At 41.5% G+C, this 25795-nt stretch overlaps 1 protein-coding gene across 5 annotated transcripts in view; it reads left to right on the top strand.

Moving 5' to 3' along the window:
- The window catches only part of ATG4A (autophagy related 4A cysteine peptidase), a 61878-nt gene that overhangs the window by 25131 nt on the left and 10952 nt on the right, over positions 1-25795 (top strand). For 2 of the 5 annotated variants that reach the window (XM_008072179.2, XM_021706001.1), the window contains exons 2-10: positions 13099-13209; positions 13844-14131; positions 15603-15674; positions 18038-18136; positions 20825-20926; positions 21100-21172; positions 23548-23627; positions 24586-24770; positions 24892-24970. In XM_008072179.2, coding sequence (XP_008070370.1) covers positions 18076-18136; positions 20825-20926; positions 21100-21172; positions 23548-23627; positions 24586-24770; positions 24892-24970 — 580 coding nt within the window. In that variant the 5' untranslated portion in view covers positions 13099-13209; positions 13844-14131; positions 15603-15674; positions 18038-18075. Of the gene's footprint in view, positions 1-13098; positions 13210-13843; positions 14132-15602; positions 15675-18037; positions 18137-20824; positions 20927-21099; positions 21177-23547; positions 23628-24585; positions 24771-24891; positions 24971-25795 lie in introns of all 5 variants that reach the window. The other 3 variants (XM_008072178.1, XM_021706000.1, XM_021706002.1) reach the window with 2 other exon arrangements.

The raw sequence follows: 25795 nt of genomic DNA, 5'->3' as shown, positions 1-25795 counted from the left end.
AGGTTATGGGAAAAATTCCTGTGGTCTGGGAAGAGGGTGAGGTGGTTGTAAACTGAGGAGAAAACTGGGAAAGTGCATTAAAGAGTACTCTTCCTGGAAAGTACTCTTTTCTCCCTTGACTCTTTTCTTCCTTGGTGTTGTAACACTTACCATGCTGTGAGACAGAGACCCACTTTAACCCTTTCTTCAACAAAGATAGTCACTAGGTCTTTAAGTTGTTTTAACAATTTAATTTGATAATTAACCTAAAAAAATTAGAATTTGCTTTTCTGATGATTTCTTATCACACTTCTGTTCTGCAAACTGCAGAATAACTAGATTTAGTTCTAGGTGTATTTGAAATCCTTCAGGGGCTCTGGGAAGCCTGGGTTAAGTTTAGAATCCTTACCAGCCTTGCCAAGGTTGGCATCTCCTGGCCCTACTTGCCTCTCCAGCTTCAAATTTTGCCAGTCCCAACACGACATCACTATTCCACAGTTTCTCAGCCCTTCGTGTTTTGGTACAAGCTTCCTCCATCTGAAATGTCCTTTTCTTGCCCAATTTGCTTAATTTTCATTCTTTAAGGTTGAGTATTGTCATCACATTTTTTCCACAGCCTCCTTTGTGCTTCAGATTGGCTTAGAGGACCATTTTCTGTCCTCCTTTGGCTCCCTGTACAGACACTCACCATGCTGTATCAAAATGAACTCTTCTGTCTCCCTTTCTTCTCATTAGACTTGGAATTACTAAGATATGTTGCTATCCCCAGGGCCTAGCACAGTGCTGGTCACATGGTAGGCAATCAGTAAAGGATTGCTAAATTGACATTTGGATGGTTTATTTTGGCTAAAAAGCATAGATATCATGAAAGAGTAATGAGCAGTGGGAAACAACTGGAAACGTAGGAAGTGGCCCTATTGGAGAGGGTCTTCAATGCCAAGTTTATGAGTTTGCATTTGATTCCTATCAGGTGAAACAGCATTTTAGTGACAGGAGATCTCTTAAAATTAGTCTGGCAATGGCAAATCTTAATATCTTCTTAGTAAATCTTTATTAACTAATTAATTGCTAAGCTGATAGTTTTACTGAATAGTGTGGAAAAACCCAAAGTCCTTTAGCTCTTTCACCTTTTTACTACAGTTTTTTCTCACTCAAAATTGAGATGAGGTAAAAGATCATATGACCAATAAGTTCTGAGAAATGAAAATTGAAATTGACAGGGGAAAGAAACACAACCAAGACAGAAATGCCTCATAATAATGCATAGACATATAAAGTATTGTTTGCTTGGGAACCATGCCCAAAACATTGCCTCTAGCTGTCTGGAAAAATCTGGACACAGTATATGAATTATATTGTTAATATTTATTCATTTGGAGTAGTTTAGATAATTTTCAGTTAAACATAGCTATAATGTTCTAACCTCAGACTGTCTACTCGTATTCTCTCCTATAAACAGTCAGTATTGCATTGTCAGTTTGTTTTAGAGTATAACCAGAGCATCTTGTTTCTTGCCACCTTAGGTCAGGCTTTCAATACTTTATGCCTGGATTATTATAATAACTTTCTCATTGGTTCCTTGCCTCCTGGTGCCTTGAATCCAACTTTCATTATAACAACAGCATATAGTGGGAAGAATACTGGATGAAAAGTAAGATTAACTGGGTGCGAATCCTGGTTATACTGTTCACCAGCTATATGACCTTGCATAAATCACACCACCTCTATGAGATTCAATTCCCTCAACTCTAAAATGGAAGTAATGGTCCCTGCCCTGCCTTTCTCAAGGGTCTGTCTCCATGATCACATGAAAGTGCTCTGAAAACTGCAAATAGCTTTACTGAGAGTCAAACTCTCTTGGCTGGCTTTATACCCTCCACAATCCAGGCCTCACCACCTCTCTAATCTCCTTTCTCAACATCCCTCAGAACCTACACCCCCTCCAACACATGCATACGTATGGTGTTCCCCTCATCTAGAATATTCTTCCTCTTATCTCACTCATCCAAATCCAAACAATAAGTCAAGGACTAGTTCAAATCCAACTTCCTCCTTTGATGTTGTCCCTGATGACTTAAATGCTCCTTAATTTCTGCATTTTCTGAATTTTGATGGCACTTAGTTATTATCAATACTTGCTTGTACATTGCCTTTTATTATTAGCTCTTTCTTGTACATGAAGTTCATATCTTTTATTAGATTAAAATTTTATGATGTCTTAGCTGGCTCACTTAACGTTTACTGACTGTTTGTGAGGATGCATTTTTTGTATTCCTTACAGAATCAAGTTTGGAATGTAATAAATAATTATTGGTTCATTTATTTAGAAATTCATACACAGACTCTATTAAGAGAGAGACAAGTGAATCCATCTTTTCTTTGTAGGCCTCAGCATACTCCTCCTAACAGCCCATGCTACCTCTACCTCCTACAGAACCGTAGAAAAGCCCTTAGAGGCCGGGTTGGGTGACTCAGCCTGTAATCCCAGCGCTTTGGGAGGCCGAGGTGAGTGGATTGCCTGAGCCCACGGGTTCGAGACCCACCTGGGCAGCTTGGTGAGACCTCATCTCTACAATAAATAAAAAAATTGGCCGGGAGAGGTAGCACACGCCTATAGTTCCAGCTACTTGGAAGGCTGAGGTAGAAGGATCGCCTGAATACAGCTGGTCGAGGCTGCGGTGGCCATGAGTATGCCACTGCACTCCAGCCTGGGCAACAAGAGTGAGACTCCAACTCAAAGAAAAAGTTAAAAAGACAAGCCCTTAGAATAGAAGTGTATAGTAGAACGTTTTGAGATGATAAAACTGTCCTGTGTCTGTGCCATCCAGTATAGTAGCCATTAACCACATGTGGCTATTGAGTTCTTGAAATGTAGCTAGTGCAACCGAGGAACTGAATTTTATTTATCTTTAATTTTAATCAATTTAAACAATTGCATATGGGTTGTGGCTACTGTATTGGACAATGCAGGTCTAGACTGGGGCTTTCTAATTTTTTTCTCACAACACAGCGAGAAGTACATTTTATGTTGCCACCTGACTTTATACACACAAGTTTAATGATAAAAATACTTATCCTTATTATGTGCAATACACTCTAATGAAGTTCTGTTCAATTTTATTTTTTAAAATGCTGATTGCATAGATTTCACAGCCCACTGGTAAATTATGATCTACTGTTTGAAAAACACACAACTCATTTTATAGATAAAGAATCTGAGGACCTGAGAAGTGCAGTAGGTTCTCCAAGGTCACTTAGCAAGTTAAGTGGTAGGGTAAGACTAGAACCTAAATTTTGGGGTTCCTTGCAGAGAGCTTTTTCCAAGGGTGATGAAGGTGCTTCCTCCTCTTTTCTTTCCTTTTCCTCCTTCTCCTTACCATGCAGGAGATTAGAGAAAAATCAGTCGATACACTATTTATTTTGACTAAATATTATCATGGTATATCTTGATTCCTACATGAGCCACAAGCTTAGGATTTGAATATGTTGCCTTTTAGTTTGGTTTTACTGTCGAAAATCAAAGATACAGTGCCATATAGGCTTACTTTTGAACCACTGCATGACTTGGCAGTGGCACTAATATGAAAATGTCCTCCTTGGGAATAAAATCATTCTTTCTTCCAACTACTCAGTGACAACTGACTAGCAGATTGATTATTAAGAACAACAAAACCTGTTGATGAAGAATCAAGGTGATTCTTACCTCAGTTTGTGGAAGAGATGCCCCAAGTCCTGAATTACATAGCCAACCAAATATTTTCCCCATCCATACATCCAGTGTGTCTTATCAACAAAGATGATAGCCTTTACAAAGGCAGCATCTTCTGATTAGTGCCTTTTTATCACAGAGGCATTTCAACTCTGTTCTCAAAGCTAGTCTCTTGTATTCTTCTGGGAAAAAAATGCATCTTTCCAAAAAGAGAAGAGTTATCTTATCAAAAGCAAAAAGAGGTAGCAGTTTGGAAATGTAGTGATCTATGTGTTAGGTGTATTCCTGACCATTTGTGCATGGAATCCCATTTCCTCATGGACGTTTCCAAGTGTACTTCAGTCAGCAGGCAGGAGGCAGCAATTTGTCCCTATGTGAAAACAACAACAGCGAACATAATTTAAAAAGGGAATGAGCTTTTCCAAAGCATCACTTTAGAGGGAACACAGAAATATCACAAGTTTTCATTATGTTTGTCAGTGACATTACCATTATATCAGCGGTAGGAATTGACTGAAATGTCTAAGAAATGTTGTATTTTGTGGGGCCAAGTTATCTATGGCCCAACTGATTTTTCTAGCTGAAAACCAAAGGGTCTTATTGCTCAACAATGGTCTCTTGTCAACTGAACTGGTTATTCCTTTGCTGACTTGCCCTGAAATTTTTTAGGCACAGCCTCCTGTACTCCACCACTGCCCACACTAGTCAGTTAAACAGAATCTCGTGAAGTCCTCTCTAGCTGAGTGATAACCTTTTGGTTAAGATTCTCTAATGTAAGTCTGAAAATGGCACTATTCTCTTAGGGAGCCAAAGTTTATACTGGTCTATAGATAAATCATTCATGTCTTTTTTATTATTTGACAACCTATTATTGCTAGGGTATGACTTACTGAGTAAACTCAAGCAAACTTGCAGTTTTGAATGTGAAAATTCACTTGAAATGCTAAAAATTGTTGCCCAATCTTCTATTTTTAAAGTTTTTGGTTGTCAGAAAGGCAGGGCACAGGGAAGAAGACAAATGAAGATGGGACAGAGCCTGTGCACAGGTGACCAGAGGCTGGGGGCAAACAGGGCAGTGCATTAACCCAAAAGGAAGGGGGTGAAAAAATGTTGCAAACTGGGCCAGAATTTGGTTTTCTTGGTGTCTTCCTGTCTTCCTAGGCACTGCTAAATCAACGTGCCATCTACCATGCCTGCCTTTCAAAGCTCTGTGCAGGTTGACTTCTCTACTTTTAAAAAATCTCTCCTCCCTCTGTCAACCAAATCTATGAGTCCAGCAGGTTCAAGCTTATCATCTCCCTACACACTCGCATGTTTTTCTGCCACAATTTCATCACCCCGCACTTGAAAACTTCAAATTATTTTTGACTCTCTCTCTCTCTTACTCTCCCCTGCCCCCACCCTACACTCCATTGCTTGCCAAGTCCTTTTGGTGCTCCCTCAATCAGGAATTTCTTCCCTTCCCCCTTACCACTTGTATCTAATTTCCATTAAGTTTCAGCTCTGATGTCACCTTTTCTAGGTTGTTGTAGACCCATTCACCCCCAGTTGGAATTAATTACTGTATTTATTTCCTTTCCTCCCCCTGCCTTCCACATCATTTTCTTTTACTTATTGTACTTCTTATTTGTTGTTTCCAGACCTGTCCTTGCCACTAGATTCAAAAGTGTTTTAAGGTTGAAGGCTGTATCTCACTGATGCTTTATCTTCTTTGCTTAACACATAGTAGGTACTTGGTAGGGGTTGTGGATGAAATATGAATGAGTATTCAACTTTTTTTTTTTTTTTTTTGAGTTGGAGTCTCACTCTGTCGCCCAGACGAGTGCAGTGGCCGCTCCCGGCCACCGCAGCCTCGACCTGCTGGGCTCCGGCGATCCTTCTGCCTCAGCCTTCCGAGTGGCCGGAATTACAGGCATGCACTACGACACCCAGATGATTTTTTGATTTATTGTAGAGATGAGGTCTCGCTGCCTAGGCGGGTCTCGAACCCGCGGGTTCAGGCAATCCACTTACCTCAGCCTCCCAAAGGCGCGGGATTACAGGCTGAGCCACCGAGCCCGGCTGAGTATTCAACCATTACCATAACTATCCCCCTACGGGCATTTTTCTGTTTTTGAAGATGCGATCTGACGGTATGTCAAATATGTATGTATTATTGAGTAGGCCATTTTGGCACCAGCCGTATCATGGCATGCTGTCAGAATTGAGTGACCTACAAGGAAGTTACTCTATATCCCATGCCTCTCCTGAGATTCTGTGGCCTTTTGATTTCACTCTAGAGAGTTTGTGGTTTTTCTTTCTTTCTTTCTTTCTTTCTTTCTTTCTTTCTTTCTTTCTTTCTTTCTTTCTTTCTTTCTTTCAGCACAAGTCCCATAAGATCTAGGAGACTTGATATAAGAAGGGGGACATCTCATTTACTTGAAATTTTCCTAAACAGCCCTTAGAAATATATTCAATCATCGGAAAAGATATTATTAAAATAAGACAAAACATCAGCATAAATGGCAGAGTAAGGAAGCTCTGAAAATTCTCTCCATAATGTCCATTAAAAAACTGGCAGAAGCCGGGCTCGGTGGCTCAGCCTGTAATCCCACGCCTTGGGAGGCTGAGGTGAGTGGATTGCCTGAGCCCGCAGGTTCGAGACCCGCCCGGGCAACTTGGCGAGACATCATCTCTACAGTAAATCAAAAATTAGCCGGGCATGGTAGCACGCGCCTGTAGTTCCAGCTACTTGGAAGGCTGAGGCGGAAGGATCGCCGGAGCCCAGCAGGTCGAGGCTGCGGTGGCCGGGAACGGCCACTGCACTCCAGTCTGGGCGACAGAGTGAGACTCCGACTCAAAAAAAAAAAAAAAAAAAAACCTGGCAGAAATAGTCAGAATCAGCTTTTTCAGAACTCTGTAAATGAACTAAAGTCTTGCAGCAATCCAGGGAACATGTGTTCAAAAAAATGACAGCATATTTGTAAGAACAGTAAACTTTCTTTGTGGTGTTTTTACTCGTCCTATTCCCATCCCTTTCTCCTTTCTCCCTGGCTCTGTGGTAGTCTTTTTTAAAATTAAAATTAAAATTTTTTTATTTTATTTGAGTCAGAGCCTTACTCTGTCTCCCAGGCTGGGGTGCAGTGGTAGGCTCACGGCCACTGCAGCCTCAACCTGCTGGGCTCAGGCAATCCTTCCACCTCAGCCTTCCAAGTTGATGGAACTATAGATGCATGCCACCACGCCTGGCTAATTTTTTTATTTATTGAAGAGACAAGGTCTCACCAAGTTGTCCAGGCTGATCTCAAATCCTTGGACTCAGGCAATCCTCTTGCCTCTGCCGCCCAAAGTGCTGGGATTACAGGTGTGAGCCACCGTGCCCGGCTCTGTGGTAGCCTTGAAAATCAACAGCCTGCCATCACAGGGAAAACAAGCAGCCTGGTCGCCACCAGAGGAGACAGGATGGGTTAGAGCTCTTTTAGAGCCTTATTTCTAGATAATTGTCATTATTTGATCTGTCTGGTGTTCCCCAGAAGACCCCACTTGCAAGACTGGATTCATTTGACCTTACTCAGGGTTGTACAAAACCTTTTCCCCATGGCTTTAAAAAAAAAAAAAAAAACGATTGGAGGCCATTGATTTGCTTCTCAGCTGTCTGAAGCAGTAGATAACATTTCTAGCTAACCAAAAAGCTTTAAAGGAAAAGCTGGGTAATGAGATTGTAGGGGCTTTGGAAAGTTTGGACATATTCCTGGGAATCTAGAAGACCACATACATCATATGACTGTGCATTTCCTAGGCCCTGAGCTTTCACTCTGGCTGATCTTGGAGCTCTACAAAAACAGAAAGTGAAGACGAAAGCAGAGTTATCAACTGCCTGGCTGAGAATTGAAAACATGACCCAACATGTTCACAGAGTCTCTTAGCCAAGACTGGGAAACGTTTTGGTTCCAAGAGTTTAAGAAAATCTTTGTCTAATTCTTAGCTGGCCACTAAGCTAACCCAGCAGAGACTTCAGTATGATAATTATTAGTAAAGAAAAGTAGAACAGGGTGAAGCCTGTTGTCCCTGAGATCTTATAGAAGATAATTCTTGTTCTACCAAGTTGCATATTTGTAGTCCTGCCTGTATAGTCCCTAACTCAACAGGCTGAGAGGGCAAGGAACTCATATCAGGCTAATGTCTGGTTTGTTAAATTTTTCACAAAAGTAGTTTGTGAAAACCTTGAAAAAGATTGCTATTTCCGGGCATGGTCGCTCATGCTTGTAATCCCAGCACTTTGGCAAGTGGAGGTGAGAGGATTACCTGAGCTCAGGGGTTCGAGACTATCCTAAGCAGCATGGCGAGACCTTGTCTCTACAATTAATAAAAAAATCAGCTGGGCATGGTGGTGCATGCCTGTGGTTCCAGCCACTTGGAAGGCTGAGGAGGTAGGATCACCTGAGCCCAGCAGGTTGAGGCTGAGGTAGCTGTGAGCATGCCACTGCACACCAGCCTGGTTGACAGAGTGAGACTCTGACTCAAAAAAAAAAAAAATTGCTGTTAGTTCAAAGTAATTGGAAATGAGATTTAACTTCTGCACTTCAACCACTTCCCAAATTGCTTCTTCATTTGTCATTTCTTTTTTAGGACTTATTTCCTCTTTTCTCCTTTGTATATAATCTTCCTATGTCATTGCTCTTTGCTCTTATTAATTTCATTGTCTATTCTGGTTCCCTATGTGTAGCCTCGACTCAGAGCTAGCTATGGCCTGACACTCTTTTAAGGGGAGAATCAAGAAGAATAGAGACTGAAATGACCTTCTTGCTCACCTTGCCAGGCCTGAGAGGGGATGAAGAGCAAGATCAAAATTACTTGGCTACCATTTTGGTCAGAGCCATCCCAAATGAAGCAGGGCAGTTGTCACAAGCTTTAATGGGCTGTACTAATTTGACCAGATAGCTGGACAGTGACTCACTGAGACAGGGTTGGCTATAGAGAAATGTTTTTTTTTTTTTTTTGGCCAGTACTAAAAAAAGACCCAAGGCTTTTATATGCATACGTGCTGTACATTCATCCAATGCCACCCTTCCTCACCCCTACCAAGGTAATGCCAGAGGCATTGCTCTTTTCCCACACTCCTCTCAAGCTACTTATTTTCTTTATCTTTCTAGGCTATGCAGGTTGTTCATTTTAAAGTGATTTCTCCTGCCTGTGAGGGGTAGAGGGTGGGGTAGGGAAGTACACAGTGTGATTTACCCTGCTTTGGTCCACCACCTCCTGGAGATGGCCTGACCTGGGTGATCATTTTTAGCCTGGTATTTCCTGGACATGGGCCAGAGGCTGAGGCCAGCAGCAGAGAGACTAAGATGGCACAAGCTTCCTGACAGATTTGGTAGTGATGAATTTTCACTGGGGAATGAAATGACTATCTCACTTCTAACTTTTTTAGATTTGAAGCACTGCACAGACTATAATCTTGATCATTAAAACATAGTGTCAAGAAAGGCTACTGGAATTCCTGAATGATTGGAATTCTGTAATGTGTTTTCAGAAATGCAAAATCCCTGGTTAGCTATGTCTGTAAAAGTGCTTGTACAAATTATGACTTCAACTTCCAACAAAGTATTTTGAGCAGGTGAACCTGTTTTTATAATCAGAGAAGACTTATGTATATTTAGGGATATTTATTTCTATGAAAACAGCATTCTTCTGCCATAAAAAACAAAACAATTTGTCCTTTCAAGTGAATTAGATATATCCCACAATGCCATTTTCACAGGAAATTCTACTCATAGGGTTCTTAGGGGCTACTTTGGGAGAATCCTTGAAGCTACTTGTAACTGCACAAAATGGTCTACTGTCTCTGAGGAGCCTCCAAGAACCAAGAGAAGGTGTGTGTTGGATGTCTTAGCTTTGAATTTGAAATAAATTTTCTCATAGAAATGGTACCCATAAACTGTGAACTGTATTATCAGTTTAAATTTTCTGGTTATAGATTAAAAGAGGTTTTTGTAAGCTGGCTTGGAAAATTATTTACTCCCTACAATATTATTTGTCTCAGAAAATTACTTAAAAAGAACTTTGGGCCAGGCTCGGTGGCTCAGCCTGTAATCCCAGCAGGTTGGAAGGCCGAGGCAAGTGGATTGCCTGAGCCTACGGGTTCGAGACCCACCCAGGCAACTTAGCGAGATCTTGACTTTACAATAAATCCAAAAAAATTAGCCGGCCATGGCAGCACGTGCTTGTAGTTCTGGCTACTTGGAAGGCTGAGGCAGAAGGATTGCCTGAGACCAGCAAGTTGAGGCTGCGGTGGCTGAGAGCATGCCAATGCACCCAGTCTGGGTGACAGATTGAGACTCCAACTCAAAAAAAGAAAAAAAAAAGAACTTTGGAGATAGGACCCCTTTATAAGTCAGTCTTGAGTCTTTTAGCAGACCTTTTCCCCACAGGTGGTACAAAAATGAATTTGAATTTTAACTCCTTCCATATTACATGGTTATAAGTTCTGAAAGTGTGGCCTGGGAACTAATGAGGCTTATAATTTTTTGGTTACTTTATCTTGAGAGATAGCCATAGTTGTATGAGATAGGAAAAAATAAACTTTTTGCTACTCTCACACTCACCATTCAACACTTCTGATGTGTGAGACTTTTTTCCTACATACCAATAGTGTGTCCTATAATTTAATTCAATAATATAATTTAATTAACAGTATCTATCTGGAATTACAGTCAAATCCCACAGGTTAAGGGCTCAGTCCCACAAGACTTCCCCTACTTCAGATGCTGGTTGTAAGTCCCAGGTTATGACCTGTGCTTCTGATCAACCAGCTATAAATTGGGATTCCTACAGCCCCCTCCTTGGGTACCATAATTTGCTAGGATGGCTCACAGAACTCAGAGAGACACTTTCCTTATATTTACCCATTTAAAAATAAATGATAGCCAGGCTTGGTGGCTCAGCCTGTAATCCCGTGCTTTGGGAGGCTGAGGTGAGTGGATGGCCTGAGCCCGTGGGTTCGAGACCCACCTGGGCAACTTGGCGAGACCTCATCTCTACAATAAATAAAAAAATTAGGCAGACATGGTAGCGTGCACCTGTAGTTCCAGCTACTTGGAAGACTGAGGAAGGCTGAGGCGGAAGGATTGACGGAGCCCAGCAGGTCGACCTGGGCAACAGAGTGAGACTCCAACTCAAAATAAATAAATAAATAAATAAATAAATAAATAAATAAATAAATAAATAAATAAATAATATTACATAGGATACAGATGAACAGCCAGTTGGAAGAGAGGCATAGGGCAAGGCATGTGGGAAAGGACACAGATTTTCCATACCCTCTCCAGGCAAGCCACTCTCCAAGTACCGCCGTGTATTCAGCAACCTGGAAGTTCTCCAAACCCCATAGTTCAGGGTTTTTACAAAGCCCTCATCATGTAGGCATAACTGATTTTTTATTCAATCTCCAGCCTTTCTCTCCTTCCCAGAAGATGGGAGGTGTGATGGGGGACTTAAAGTTTCAAGCTTCTAATCATAGATTGTTCTTTCTGGTGACCAGCCTCCATCCAGAAGCTTAGCAAGAGATGCTTCATTAGAACAGAAGGTGCTCCTGTCACCCAGCAAATTCCAAGGGAGTAGGAGCTCTGTGTCAGGAACCAGAGTTCTGACCAAATATCAGAAAAAAAGATGCATCTAGCATCCCTATCGCTCAGGAACTAATAGGGGTTTCAGGAGCTCTGTCGCAGAAAACAGGAATGAACACCAAATATATATCTTTTTTTCTCTTTATTTTATTATTGAGATGTGAGGTACAAGTCAGGATTGGGTACATGAGTAGTCTATGTGCAGGTGAAGTTCAGGCCTTCAACTGGTCCTCACATCCCCTGGTTTAGGATCAGATACCCTTTGTGATGCCACGTCCCCTCCCTCTTCCCTCCTCCTCTGGCAGTGTCCTGTGACTGCTGATCCCTTTCTAGTAGCATCATGATAAATGTTCAGGATCCACTTATGAGTGAGAACATGTGGTATTCGGTTCTTTTTTCTGTGATAGACCACTAAGTATGATAGACTAAATCCACCCAGTTTATTGTGAAGTCTGTAATTTTAACCTTCTTTATGGCTGTATAATACTCCATCATGTATATGTACCACATTTTCTTTATCCAGTCCACTTTCGATAGGCAGCAGGGTTGGTTCCATGTTTTTGCTATTGTGAATAGTACAACAATAAACATGCATGTGCAGGTATCTTTCTTATAGAATGAGTTAAGTTCCTCTTGGTATGTTCTCAGAAGGAGAATTGCTAGGTCTTATGAAAGGTCAATTTCTAGTTTAAAAAAAATTGCTACACTGTTTTCCATAGAGATTGGACTAATTTGCACTTCCACCAACGGTGTAGAAGCATTCCCTTTTCTCTGTACCCACACCAGCATCTGCTGTTTGTTGATTTATTAATAATGATGGCCATCCTTACTGGAATTAGGTGGTATCTTAATGTGGTTTTAATTTGCATTTCTCTGATGATTAATGAGGCTGAGCATTTTTTCATGTGTCTGTTAGCTGCTCGTATGTCTTCTTTTGAGAAATGTCTATTCATGTCTTTTGTCCACTCTTTAATAGGGTTTTTTCCCCCTTTTTGGCTCATTTGAGTTCTTTGTAGATCCTGGATGTTAGGCCTCTGTCAGATACATAATTAACAAATAATTTTTTCTCATTCTGTGAGTTGTCTTCCTGCTCTCTTGATAGTTTTTGTTTGTTTGTTTGTTTGCAGTACAGAAACTTTTCAGTTTGATGAGGTCCCACTTGTCTATTGTAGCTTTCCAAATATATGTTTCTTATGATATGCAACAGTCATTTGTGAATTCTAAAAACAAGTTATATTTATAGCAGCCTCAAGAGCCTTCTTTGCAGAAGTCATGTGTCAATAAATTGGCAAATACTATTAAAAACATCTGATCTTCCAGCTAAAAATATTAACATTTTCACATTTGTACAACCTTTCAGGCTTGTCACAGCATGTTTTGAACCATTGGATGCTAGAAACCGTAAAACACAAACCTCACAATACTTCCTGTGACATGGACAAGAGTTAGATATGCAGGTATTAATGATTACCTTGATACATTCCCACTAGGAGGAGCTAAATAGTTGGCTATTTGCAAAGAAGGCTCCATTGGGGGAAAAGACTTGAAGTAACTGTGGCCAAATGAATTTTCAGAGATGGTGTTCAATGAGAAAGGGAAAGTCAAAAAAGGTAGTCAAGAGGAAATTCCTCTGCTAAAGGACTTTAAGCTCTTGTGAGTGCCTTTGTTCCTCAAGAAAAAGGAATTTCTTATAATTAGATTCAAGCTGATGAGCTTTTGCCTTCAGGGTAGAGGTTATACTCAGTCAACCACAGAAGTAAGCCCCCTCTATTAAATTTTACTTATATTTTCTTTCTTTTCTTTCAGTTTTATCCAAGTATGAAAACCAGATTACTATTTTTGCTGACTACCTAGAAGAATATCCAGATACAGATGAGCTGGTATGGATCTTGGGGAAGCAGCATCTCCTTAAAACAGGTAAGGTTTGGTAGCATTTGTCTATGAGAACCCACATGAGGTGGGCACCCGAGATTAAGGGCCTGTACTTTTTTCTCCTTGGGCTGGCAGAGCATTCCCTTCATAAATGTTAACATTACTCCGAGGTAGATTTACCTTGTAGCTAGTGGAGCTTAAGCCTCAGGCCTCTTGCTTGCATGGTTCCCTTCTATAGTTTTGAAAGCATTTAGCAGCATGTTTACATGGTTATTGGTTTCTGTATAACTTGCAAAAGTAATATATTTTATTCTTTTCCTTAATGGAGAACCCCCATATTTAGAAGCCTTGGGTTTCAGAATACATGGACCCACTGTTGGTATCACTAACCAGTCTCTAGCCTTTGGTGACTTGGGCTACATACTTCTAGCCTTTGGTGACTTGGGCTACATACTTCTCGTTCCTCTTATATCCTTATCTAGCTAACTAAAAACACCTAGGGCCCTCGAAACAACCCTCAGAAACAATATTAGACCTGAGAAGTCTCTATTTTGTTTTAGATCTTTTGTTGACTGTAGCACAGTCTCAGTTTATTCTGATTTTGCATAGAACTTTTAGCCACTGTAGCTAGACAGAAAGAAGGCTTGAATTTTTCTTCCTTACCATTGCATTCTTATAGATTGGGAAAGACCTTTTAACCTGAAACTGCTAAGGATCCAGCACCCAGATAAAGCCTGAACTTGCAAAGAGGCAGCTCTGAGATTTATATCTTTCTGAGGGGAGAAAACCCCTAGCATGGAGTAAGGAACAGGAAGAAGAGATCAAAAGGCAGGAGAGGAAGTTAGGCATTGTCCAGCTCCTCCTGAGTCTGGCTTCATTATTTTCACTGGAGAATTGTGAACAGTGGAGACAGCCTGGAGCTAGTGATTAGGAGACCTTTTGTATTCAGACTCTTTTCCCAACTCAGGTAAGTCACTTTGTCTTTCTGGATCTTAACTTCCTTCACTAGTGCTTAAAATGACAGAGTTAGACAGGATCTCTTTGAGTTCTGCCTTCCATGGCAACTGGAATCCCCAGGTTGCCAAATCTACCAATATTCAAATGTTAAATTGGAAAATGCCTTTCAAAGTGAAATTATTGCTAAAATATCCACACAACTTCTCTAGCATAAAGCCATACCGGAAGACATAGAAACTGTCAGAGGCAGTAATGAGGAGTGTGAACATTTGAGAGGATGGGTATATAATAACAGCTACAATCTGTCACAGGCTTTACTGCATACCAGGCACAATCTAAGCACTTTACATGTCTTACCTTTTGAATACTCACAACTCAATGAAGTAGGTACTATCATTCTCCCCATTTTATGGATGAGGACACTGAATCTCAGAGAGCATAAGCAATAAGGTCACACAACTAGTAAGTAGTAAAGTCAGGGTTTAAACCAAGACAGAGTATGACTCCAGAAGTCTTACCTTAGCCACTATATATCTGATTCCCAAAATGTGCTAGGGACTGGGGGCGTGGAAGGAAGGCAAAATCCAGACAGCTCAACTTTCTGATTTGCTCAAAGGAAACAGAAAAGAGAAAATAGAAACTATTGGCTAAAATGGTTTCCCCTTTTTTCTTTTAAAGTGCGATGACTATAAGTTCTATACAGAATACACGTATTGATGTGTTGCGGAGAAGGAGGAGAGAGATGACTAAGAAAGACAGAACCACATCTAAGTACAGATGGAAATGTGGAAGCCATATTCATGGTTATCAACGTAAATTTATGTCATAAAATACAAGAAAACATGCTTTGAAAAAAGACACAATAACATCTGTGATGTTATATATCCACTTAGATTACAAGTGCCAATTGCACTAGATATTATGGATAAGTTTCTTAAACACTTCATTTGTTTATCAGGAATATTTTCTTTTTATTTAAGCATCCATGTGTGTATACACACAAATACAGATACATACATGCACGTACACACACACACACACACACACACACACACACACACACCAACCCCTAGTTGTAGATAAGAGACAATGGGTACTGATGCAAGATCCAACCAACTGTCATCATTCAGGCTGGGGCTGATTGCCTTACTAGTGGGTTATCTAGGATCCTTAATTGCCATATTCCTTGTCTTTTGGCCATGTCCCCAGTGTTAGTAACTGCCAGGGTCATGGAGCTCAGTGAGAAGATGATACGGACCACTCAACATCACTGGACTAGTGAAGTAGCTCTGATCAAATCATAAGTGGGGGAACCGCTGAGATCATTTGGCTAAAATGAGATTGGGTTTTTGTGAATTTCCCTAGCTCCATAACAGTGTCTGGTTATTTGAAATTGAGTTTGCTGCTGGCTCAGAGATCAAAGGCAAGTATTTTTTAGATGAGCTATGGTGATTTAACTTTAATTTTACATTCAATTACAGAAAAATCTAAGCTGCTGTCTGATATAAGTACTCGTCTATGGTTTACATACAGAAGGAAATTTTCACCAATTGGTAGGTATATCATTTGTTGTACTGTGTTCTCTTCCTTGTAGATAGCTTGCCTGAGGTTATTGGTGACTTCACAGAAACCTCAGAATTAACAGCTCACTATGGCAAAGAATTTGATTTAGGAGACTAGGTAAACTTTTACTTTATCCAAAAGTTTCATTGCTAAAGTACTCCTTCATGTATGGTTCTATGGTATTGACATGTTATGTTAGTATCCTTTTGATTCCACTTCTAAGTATTTAGGCACCAGATAGTAAATGCTTTTAATTTGGATAATATTCCTTAAATTTCAATTTACAACTTTGTAGAAATACTTGATTATTAAAGACAATTGTGGGCCTTGAAGGAAACAAAATAATTCTTTTGATTTTTTTCCTTGTGAAATGAAAGCACCTTGCCATTGAGAGATGCTGCCATTAGATAAAAGGAGAGTGCAATAGGATAAGTGAATATGCTTTCTCTAGAGGGGATTTTTAAAGTTTGTAAGTAGGGTGACTACTTCCTACCCTCTTGGCCCTATAGGAAAAAGCACTACAAATGGTGAAAGCTACTCTTCTAAGAGGAAACCTGTCTGACCAATTTTGATACAGGACCGGACCTAGTAACTTTGTGTCAAGTACCAAAAATGTAGTTTGCACAGACTTTTTTTTTTCTCTCTTCATAGGAATACCCTAAGTAGTAACACACAAACAAAAGAACAATCTTTAATATCCAGTGGTTCTGAACTGTGAACTTTCTCTGGTTGAGGGGTGCTTTGCAAGGCTGAAAAACATTACCAATTTGACTCTGATGTTTTGGCAATAGATGATTTCTTCTTTCCCTTTCAACAAGGGCCTTGTTGCATCTTTTCCACATACATCTGTCCTATAATCCCAACATTAGCTGGCGCCAAAATGTAAGCCTTCTAGTTCACAAATTGGCTCCCTTCTTCCCATCTTACTGTAGCGACTCTCCTTCAGGCCCCACAATGAAAGAAAAGGGGTAGCCACCTTGGCCTACTTGTCTAACGAGGTTGATGATCCTCTTTAAAGTTAGATCTTTGAAATTATGTTTATAGCTTAACCTTTCCACTTCCATGTTGGAAAAGGAAAACAATGAAAGCAAAATGTCCCCTCTGCCATACAAGTTATCTGATTGCATTGGTCCCTTGAAAAAGTATATTGAGCTCACCCCGGTCACATACATGGGATTTTCTTTACATCAAGTTTTCTTAAAATGGAACCTAGTGTCTTATTGCATTTATTAACTGGTTTTGTGCCTTTTAAAGAGACAGTACATTTCTATTTTGTCAATATTATTTTAAATTATGATTATAGGCTGGGCTCGGTGGCTCAGCCTGTAATCCTAGCACTTTGGGAGACTGAGGTGAGTGGATTGCCTGAGCCCGCGGGTTCGAGACTCGCCTGGGCAGCGAGACCTCATCTCTACAATAAATCAAAAACTCAGCCGGGCATGGTAGCACGCGCCTGTAGTTCCAGCTACTCAGAAGGCTGAGGCAGAAGGATCGCCGGAGCCCAGAAGGTCGAGGCTGCAGTGACCGGGAGCGGCCATTGCATTCCAGTCTGGGTGACAGAGTGAGACTCCAACTCAAAAAATAAATAAATAAATAAATAAAATAAATTATGATTATACTCATAGCATAAAATATTTGCATCATCTTGTGTGGGTTTTAGAACACATTCACAGATATTTTCTCATTTAATTCTTACATCATTTACCAATAGTAGGCAGAGTATATGCTATTATCCCTAGCCTATAGATGACACTTAGATTAGATAACTAGACACTGGTCTTCTGATGCCTTATCTAGGGACCTTTCCTCTATTTTACGTTGTCCTTCTTGCTGTTCAGATCTTCATAATACATGTTTAGAACAGTCGTGAGCCTTCCAAATCTTTTTGACCATTTTGATGATTACCTTTGATAGTATTTTTTCTTTAACTAAGGTTAAGACCAGCTTCCCTGAGATGTTCAGGGCTATGCAAAGCGAGCTGTGCAAGGCAAAGTCTGGTCTGGCAGATGATGACATAGACTGGATTAAGTGTTGATATTCATACATGGCAGTTGTCTACACAGATTGCATGCATAGCTAGAAGTTTCCAAGCAGAAAACCTAAGGGCATATTTATTTCATTTGCTTGTTTTATCTTTGGTCATAAAAGCTGTTTTGGTTAACTCAGCACTACCTTTGTAAGTTCCAACCCTATACTCAAAGGTTGTTTGATCTCTGAGTATATCTCTTGCCTCCCTTTTCAGAGTATGTATATTTTGCCCTTCTTATGTGAGTCCCAAATATGCTGATGTTTCAAGAAAGGGCAATTTAAATAAATTTAAACCCATATGCATTCCCATCCATTTTGCCAACAGGGGGAACAGGTCCTTCATCAGATGCTGGTTGGGGATGTATGCTACGCTGTGGACAAATGATGCTGGCTCAAGCCCTTATCTGCAGACACTTGGGAAGGGGTGAGTTAAATTTATTCTGTAAACTGCCTGAGACCTCTGCAGTATCACTTGCTGCTGGTGATATGGCATTGATGCTGAGCTCTGGGAGCACTCAGTGACAAAGCTACAGGTCCTAAAATGCTCTCTGCAAGCTCAAGTGGTGGGACTGACAAGTCAACAAAACCCCTCATGAGACGGAAACAGCCTGTATTTCCTCCTGACTTACCAAGCCAGAGTGTTATTTTCCTGGGACAGAATTGAAAATTGAGGCAGGTGTGTCATTTAGAGTTTCCATCTTTGCTATTGTTCGAGTGAGTTCTTAGAAATGCCATATAACAAAGGGAGCAGGAAGAAGGGTGTGGTGGTGAGTTTGTTTCTTGTCCTCATTTAAAATATCTGCCTGGTGAAGGATGTAGTGACTTAAAGGAAGTGCCTATGAGGGAGCTGGCACTATTTTGGTTTTGGATCACTGAGGATGTCCAACTGATGAGGAAGGAATCCTTAAATTAGCTTCTTCAAGAGGCCACTTCATTAATTAAGAACCTTTCAGTAATGGTTGTTGGAACTTTTGAGTCTTACTTTCTTAAGACATGTATGTGCTTTCCTGGGGGTATCTGAAGGATAACCTTGACTGGATGCCAGTTCAGGTCCTTGGGTGAAAGTTGGACTTGCAGATAAGAGAGCGAAAGGACACTTTGGATGAGATTGGGCTGCTGAACTCATTGGCTGTTGCTAATTGAAGTTCAGAGCTATGGAAATGTCAGTCTCCTTTCCCCATTGTGCAAACTCACAGATCTTGCTGCAGCTTTCAGAGAGAATTGAGGAAGGATCTGGGGGAGGTTTTAGGGCTTATTGCCTTCTCTTTAGGGTTTAGTGTATCCTGTGCCTGCTTCCCCATGGTAGTATCATAGTTTCTATTTTACTGATGAGGAAACTGAGGCTGGAAAGTGAGGTGTTTTGCCCAAGGCCAAATAGCAAGAAAACAAAGATTTGGGAATAGAATACTGATCTCTAGTGTACACATGCTTCTTGGTGTAGATCTGTTCTTACTATTTAACTTTTTCTAACTTATAAAACATTCTAAGATGGTTAGTCTGGAAGTGAGTTCTGAAGAGGGAGCAAATCTGGGTTGGGGAGGGGTGGGGACACAGTCATCAATTCCAATCATTTCTGTATAAAAGTAACAGGAAGAATTTGGAAATAGATCTTGTAGCTAAGATGAATTAGAAGATGTGGTTTTGTAAAGAAGTCTTTTGGATTGCATCCTATTCAGTTATTTTTAAATTGAGGTGGAGTATTCACCTAGCAGTTTCATCAGTAATTTTTTTTTTTTTTTGAGTTGGAGTCTCACTCTGTCACCCAGACTGGAGTGCAGTGGCCGCTTCCGGCTACCGCAGCCTCGACCTGCTGGGCTCCGGCGATCCTTCCGCCTCAGTCTTCCAAGTAGCCGGAATTACAGGCATGCGCTACCACGCCCGGCTGGTTTTTTGATTTATTGTACAGATGAGGTCTCGCCAAGTTGCCCAGGCGGGTCTCGAACCCGCAGGTTCAGGCAATCCACTCATCTCAGCCTCCCAAAGGCGCGGGATTACAGACTGAGCCACCGAGCCCGGCTATCAGTAAATATTTAGTGGCACTTAGCAGCCAGTTAAACAGGATTTCCCCAGACTTGGACAATTCACTAATGAAAAGAAAATTTGGATATGGTTCACATGCTGAAGGCTGTACTTGATCTAAGTTTAAGACTTTGGTTTCAGAAACACTGGAAGCAAAAGGGAACTGAAGATTCTGGAGATAATGGCCTTTGGCTTCAAGTACAGTTCAGTTGTTAATTAAAATTCTCTTTAAGACCTCAGGAGAAAAATTTATGTCTTGGAAGCAGACTAAACCTCAGAAATCTGTCCCATTAAACAGAGTTCCTAGAGCTAAGAGGATTGGAGTGGTGCATCCTGTCCACAGCAGTGATTACATAGAGTTTTTGCAGTTGTCCTCAGTAAGTTATAAGTGGCCCCTGTAGGTTATGGGGGTCTGTGCCTAAGGCACAAATTGGACCCCTATACGTGGAGTTATTTTGACTTTGAGCTTAAGGAAACCTTGAAACCTTATAGCAAAGCATTTGTTTTTTCAAAGTTTAGTGTGGATTTTTGAAAGGTAGTGTAAAAATGGCAGCATGTGATTTTTTTTTAGAGCTTCCTTAGATATGAATTGTGTATATTCCCCTGTGAACTGTTGTATGTCAGAATAGCACTTCCCCTCGTGAAACCATTTTGGCAATGCTGCCAAAATATAAGGGCAAAAGCCGTTGTTGTCTGTGTGAGGATGAAACACTATGGCATCTGGGTTATATATGGATATGTTGTCAGGCTTTGTGGTGACCTCCTGTTCAGTTAAGTAGCTGGCCAAAAAGGCCTTTATGACACTGTTTTTATGTAATATTTATTCAGCTCTAGTCCTTGGACTAAGTCAATTCCTTGCTCAGCTTCTTGTTTTGCTTTTACTTTATATCCACTGAGGCTTTGAAAGTAATCAGTTTCCAGGTATCTTTGTCATCAAAGTGAAAGATACTTAAGGAATGTTCTAACTTGATCATTCCCTCCTTCTTGATGTAACTCCTTTATTTTCCTTCTAATTTTGTAGTTCCATTAAGAGTGCAGAGGGGTAATAAACAGTAATAAAAATGATTTTAACTCATTTTTTTTCCTTAAAAAGACTGGAACTGGGAGAAACAAAAAGAGCAACCCAAAGAATACCAACAGATCCTACAGTGCTTCTTAGATAGAAAAGATTGTTGCTACTCTATCCATCAAATGGGTAAGGTCCTAAATCAGTAGTTTAAAGACAATGCCTGCTCCTTCTCTTCCCCTGCCTTATATGCGACTCTACTAAGTTGTCCATCTGCTTGATTATTTATGCCAAAAATTAGGCATTTGTGGCTTGTTGGAAGCTCTTTTGCTAACATGTTAATTTTTTCCACATAAAAACAGCACAAATGGGTGTAGGAGAAGGGAAATCAATTGGCGAATGGTTTGGACCAAATACAGTTGCACAGGTGTTAAAGTAAGTAAAAGAGTCTGGCATCTGCCTTATTCTGCTGTCTCCTATGCTTCCTTCCTCAGGCAACTAAACCTCTCACCAACCTAGATATTCTTGCAATTGCACTAAACTGCCCCTCCCTCTAAGTCATCAAATATCAGTACCATTTTGCTCATGGCTCTTTGAAATGTGTGTGGACACCTGTCTTGCTATAACAGAGTTGTTTTCATTGGTAGCAGTATATATGACTGGACCCCAGAACTAATTCAGTATTTCACATTTCAGATTGATGCCCACATACCAAGGTGCCATTGGCCTGAGGGTCCTTTTGAAGCCAAAAGGTTCAAACTAAGTGGTGGAGGCTGAGCCAGCCTCAGTAAGAAATGGACTCCACTGCACTCTCAAATGGCCTGTGTGGTATTAAAAAAGAAATTGTTAATTCACTCAGCATTTACTAGGTGCCTTTCCAGTGCTAAGTGCTGGGTGTAGAGAAATAAACTAGACACAGTCTATGCCTCAAGGAACTCACCACTTTTTAGAGGAGACAAACCCCAAGGGAGTCTTAGAATCACTTTGTCATCTCGTAGCAGACTCAAGGTGTTTCAGCGTGGTACTTTTTCAGTTGTCCTGTCAAATTCCAGAATTCACCCGCCACCACAAGAGGCAGGGTAGAGAGGCCAGGACCAACTTTTTGGAAGTGAATGGGGTGACCTACAGGCCATACTCACTTGTTGTCACTCTCCTTACTGATAACCTGTCACCAAATGAAAATTCCATGAGGAAAGAGGTTGTATTTGTCTTTTTCACTCTGTAACACTAGCACATAAACTGCCTGGCAAACAAAAGTGCTCAATAAATGCTCAATGAATAAATGAAAGTGACAGCCAGAATCTGGAACTAGATTTAGGGATCAGAAGATTGAAACAGTGTAGCCTCTTTTGGTGTCACATACTTCAATTCCTAGGCATTATGAAGGGACCTGCTCCCTGCACAGTCCATATGGGACTCTGTTTCAATTATTAGCCAATCTTCAATGAACTAGAATGCTGTGGGAATGTGCATGTGAGGCGAGTAGTCTGGATCTCATGGGGACCCCAGGAAAACCTATATCTTGGCTCTACTCCTTGCTAACAGTGCAACCTCTCTAAGACTACTTTCTTGCTTTAGTCAGGGGACTTTTGGAGTATCCTTGACTCTGCTGAGTGAGGATCTGGCAGTATTTTGGGAACCACCATAGGAACCCAAGGTGGAAAGTGTAAAAGACTAGAATGGCTGTGCTGAACTCCAAACCTGACTTGAAATGGTTGGTTTTTAAATAACATTCCCAGATTTGCTTCTTTCTTCTAAACTGTGAGGTTCCCAACAACAAAGTGGAAAAATACATTAAAAATAATAATTAAAGTAGATTCTGATTCACCATGATTGTTATCATTAACAACAGTTATTATTATTCATTATTCTTATTCTAGAGAAAGATTATAGATTTAAATGGATGAAAGAAAAGTGTAATGATAGTTCACTTCTTCCTGAGAGCTACTTTGGTAGAGAGGATGTTTTTTCTTTTATCCAATGAGAATGGATTTTATCCACATATCCCATAAGTAACCAGGTTAAACATAGCTTCTCTCAAGCTGGCAAGGGAGAAGAAGGAAGGGAGAAATAGGTGAGATAATTTCTTTAGACCTCAGATAATCTCTTCTAATCTCCCCTGAAGTCCTGTCATTTGTATGTTGGCTCTCTTTGGCTGCTGACCAGGAAGACTTGGCACCCAAGTCAATCTGTAGCCTGAGTCTACTTGAGGGGCATTCTCAATGTAGCTGGGAAGGGGTAGAAGAGATAATTTCTTTCTCTCTGGATTTTACTGGGACACCTTTTTAATAATATCTATGATCCCAAACATATAAACTAGATATTTATATCTGCCCATTCTAACCACCCTATACCTGTGGCATACATGATCAGTTGTTCCAGTGGGTACACAGAAGTGATGTATGGGCCCCACTGCCAAACAAAAATAAATATTTAATGTTCCCTTTTCGAAACTGCAGGAAGTCAAAGTGCCTTTTACTTAAGGAAAAAAAGTCTCTTGGGATTTGGGGAGTAAATGCATGGATAACTTTTTCTTTTTGCCCAGTAGAAATACCATCATTTTGTGGGGTAGACTTTTCCAGATTGTAAAGCAGAGCCTTCTTTCTGAGGTTCAGCTACAGTGACTCTGTGGCATTCTCAAGGTCTCCAGACATGGACTGTCCCAGAGCTCTGGCAAAGGCGCCAGAGCTGACCTGAACACCAGCTTCTCTGTGGCTCAGTGTTCAGTGACTTTAGGAACCACTGAGCACTGCTTCCAGCTGATACTTCTATCTTCCCCAGTTGTGACTTCATTATACATTGCTTTGCAGAAAACTTGCTTTATTTGATGAATGGAATTCCTTGGCTGTTTATGTTTCAATGGATAACACAGTGGTCATTGAAGATATCAGTGAGTCCCCAGCCTATTTATCTTCCCAGTTGGCGGGTGATGAGTTCCTTCCTCACCATTCAGAAATCCAGGGCTCAAGAGAGTCTCTGGTCTTCCTGACTAGGGCAAGGGAGCTTAGAGGGGCACAGGGCTCTGGTTGTCTTCCTTTTCAGCTTTCTGAAAGACAGAACACCATTAGAGGGTCATTGCTGCCTCTCAGTGAGGTACCACACCTATTCCCTGCAGGAAACCCAAAATATGTATAATCTGTTAAGCCACCAACAGATCTTTTGTGGAGGCCCACTCTTGTCCAGGCCCTCCTTGCCCTGGGGAATTAGAGCAACTTAAAGATATAGTTCCTGTTTTAAAGGCCCTTGCAGACTACTTGAGAAATGAGATTCTTTCTTTTTTTTTAATTATTTTTTTTAATTTTAATTTTAATTTTAATTTTTGAGTTGGAGTCTCACTCTGTCGCCCAAACTGGAGTGCAGTGACCGCTCCCGGCCACCGCAGCCTCGATCTGCTGGGCTCTGGCGATCCTTCCGCCTCAGCCTTCCGAGTAGCCGGAATTACAGGCGCGCACTACCACGCCCGGCTGATTTTTTTATTTATTGTAGAGATGAGGTCTCGCCTGCCCAGGCGGGTCTCAAACCCGCGGGCTCAGGCAATCCACTCACCTCAGCCTCCCAAAGGTGCGGGATTATAGGCTGAGCCACCGAGCCCGGCTGAGATTCTTTCAATGAGGCCAGAATCCCGTTGGGAGTTAAGCAAGTGCTCAGTAGTCAGAATGAAGAGCACAAGGGCTGGAGGAGTGGCCTGGGCTTCCTGCGGGAGGGGTGCCAGCTGGGTCCTGGTGGCAGAGGGAGGGTACCTTCGGGCAGGGCGGGGTGCATGCGAGGTGCTCCTTAGTTTTGCTTTTGGAGTATCTCCTAGAACTGGGGACCCCTTACTTACCCAACTTTTGGTCTTCTGTTTCTAGAAAAAATGTGCTGTGTCCTTCCCTTGAGTACTGACACAGCTGGTGAAAGCCCCCCGGACTCTCTGACTCCAAATAAGAGTAAGGTCACCTCTGCCTACTGCTCAGCCTGGAAACCCCTGCTGCTCATTGTGCCCCTTCGCCTGGGCATAAACCAAATCAATCCTGTGTATGTCGATGCGTTCAAAGTAAGTCACTCCTTTTCCCAATTCCATTGCTACCTGCCTGTCACACCACCATGTCAGCACAGAGATCCGTGAGCAGCAGTCCACAAGTGAGTTGAGAATCTTGCATTCTCTTTTCCTCCAGGAGTGTTTTAAGATGCCACAATCTTTAGGGGCATTAGGAGGAAAACCAAATAACGCCTATTATTTCATAGGATTCTTAGGTAAGAAAGGAGGAATCACAAGTAAGTCATCATGGGCTAAGGGAGGGTATGGGGAAAAACTCTGCACAGGAGGCCAGGCAATTTCCGTTAGTGGGCTTCTGTCTATCCTGGGGATGCTGTGGCCTTTGGCCAGCAACTTCTGTTTCCAACCTGATCTGTGGAGAGTAATGCTTCCATGTGCCTGGTCAAAAGCAGTCCCCTCTCAGTGCCTCCACTTTCTTGGCTCTTGCTAAGATGGTTCCACTGCTTTCCCACTGGATGCCCCCAAGGTTGTGGCAATGCTCCAGCATATCTCTCTCCTGCCTGGGGGTCTCAGGGTGGCAGGGTTTCAATCATTTGGCTTTGTCAATCTCGCTCTTATTGGGGTTCAGGCAGTCAGGCTAGGAGCCATCATCTGGTGCCCCAGGCCCCCAACAGCTGGGCCTGCTGGCTCATTGTTCAGAGCTGTGACGGGTGGGAATTAGAGGAGACAAAGACAGAAGTATCCCTAAACCTTAAAACCACTAACCTCCTAATGTGGGCCCAAATGAGCAGCCTGACATTCCCTGCTTAGGTTGGTACCTCTGAAAACTCAGCTACCTTACTCACTAGCTGTGACTAGAGACATTTAAGGCCCTTGACACACAAGGTGAGCTAGCCCAGTGCTTCCCAAACTTCGATGTGCACACAAGTCACCTTGAGAGCCTCTTCGAATGCAGATTCAGTAGGTCTGGGGTGGGGCCTGAGATTCTGCATTTCTTTTATTTTATTTTATTTTGAGTTGGAGTCTCACTCGGTTGCCCAGAATGGAGTGCAGTGGCCACTCCCGGCCACCGCAGCCCCGCC

This window comes from Carlito syrichta, unplaced genomic scaffold (assembly GCF_000164805.1).
Source record: "Carlito syrichta isolate Samal-C Ts95f unplaced genomic scaffold, Tarsius_syrichta-2.0.1 Scaffold314870, whole genome shotgun sequence".
In the NCBI taxonomy this organism is placed as follows: domain Eukaryota; kingdom Metazoa; phylum Chordata; class Mammalia; order Primates; family Tarsiidae; genus Carlito; species Carlito syrichta.
This window is presented reverse-complemented; position numbering and strand designations above follow the sequence as displayed.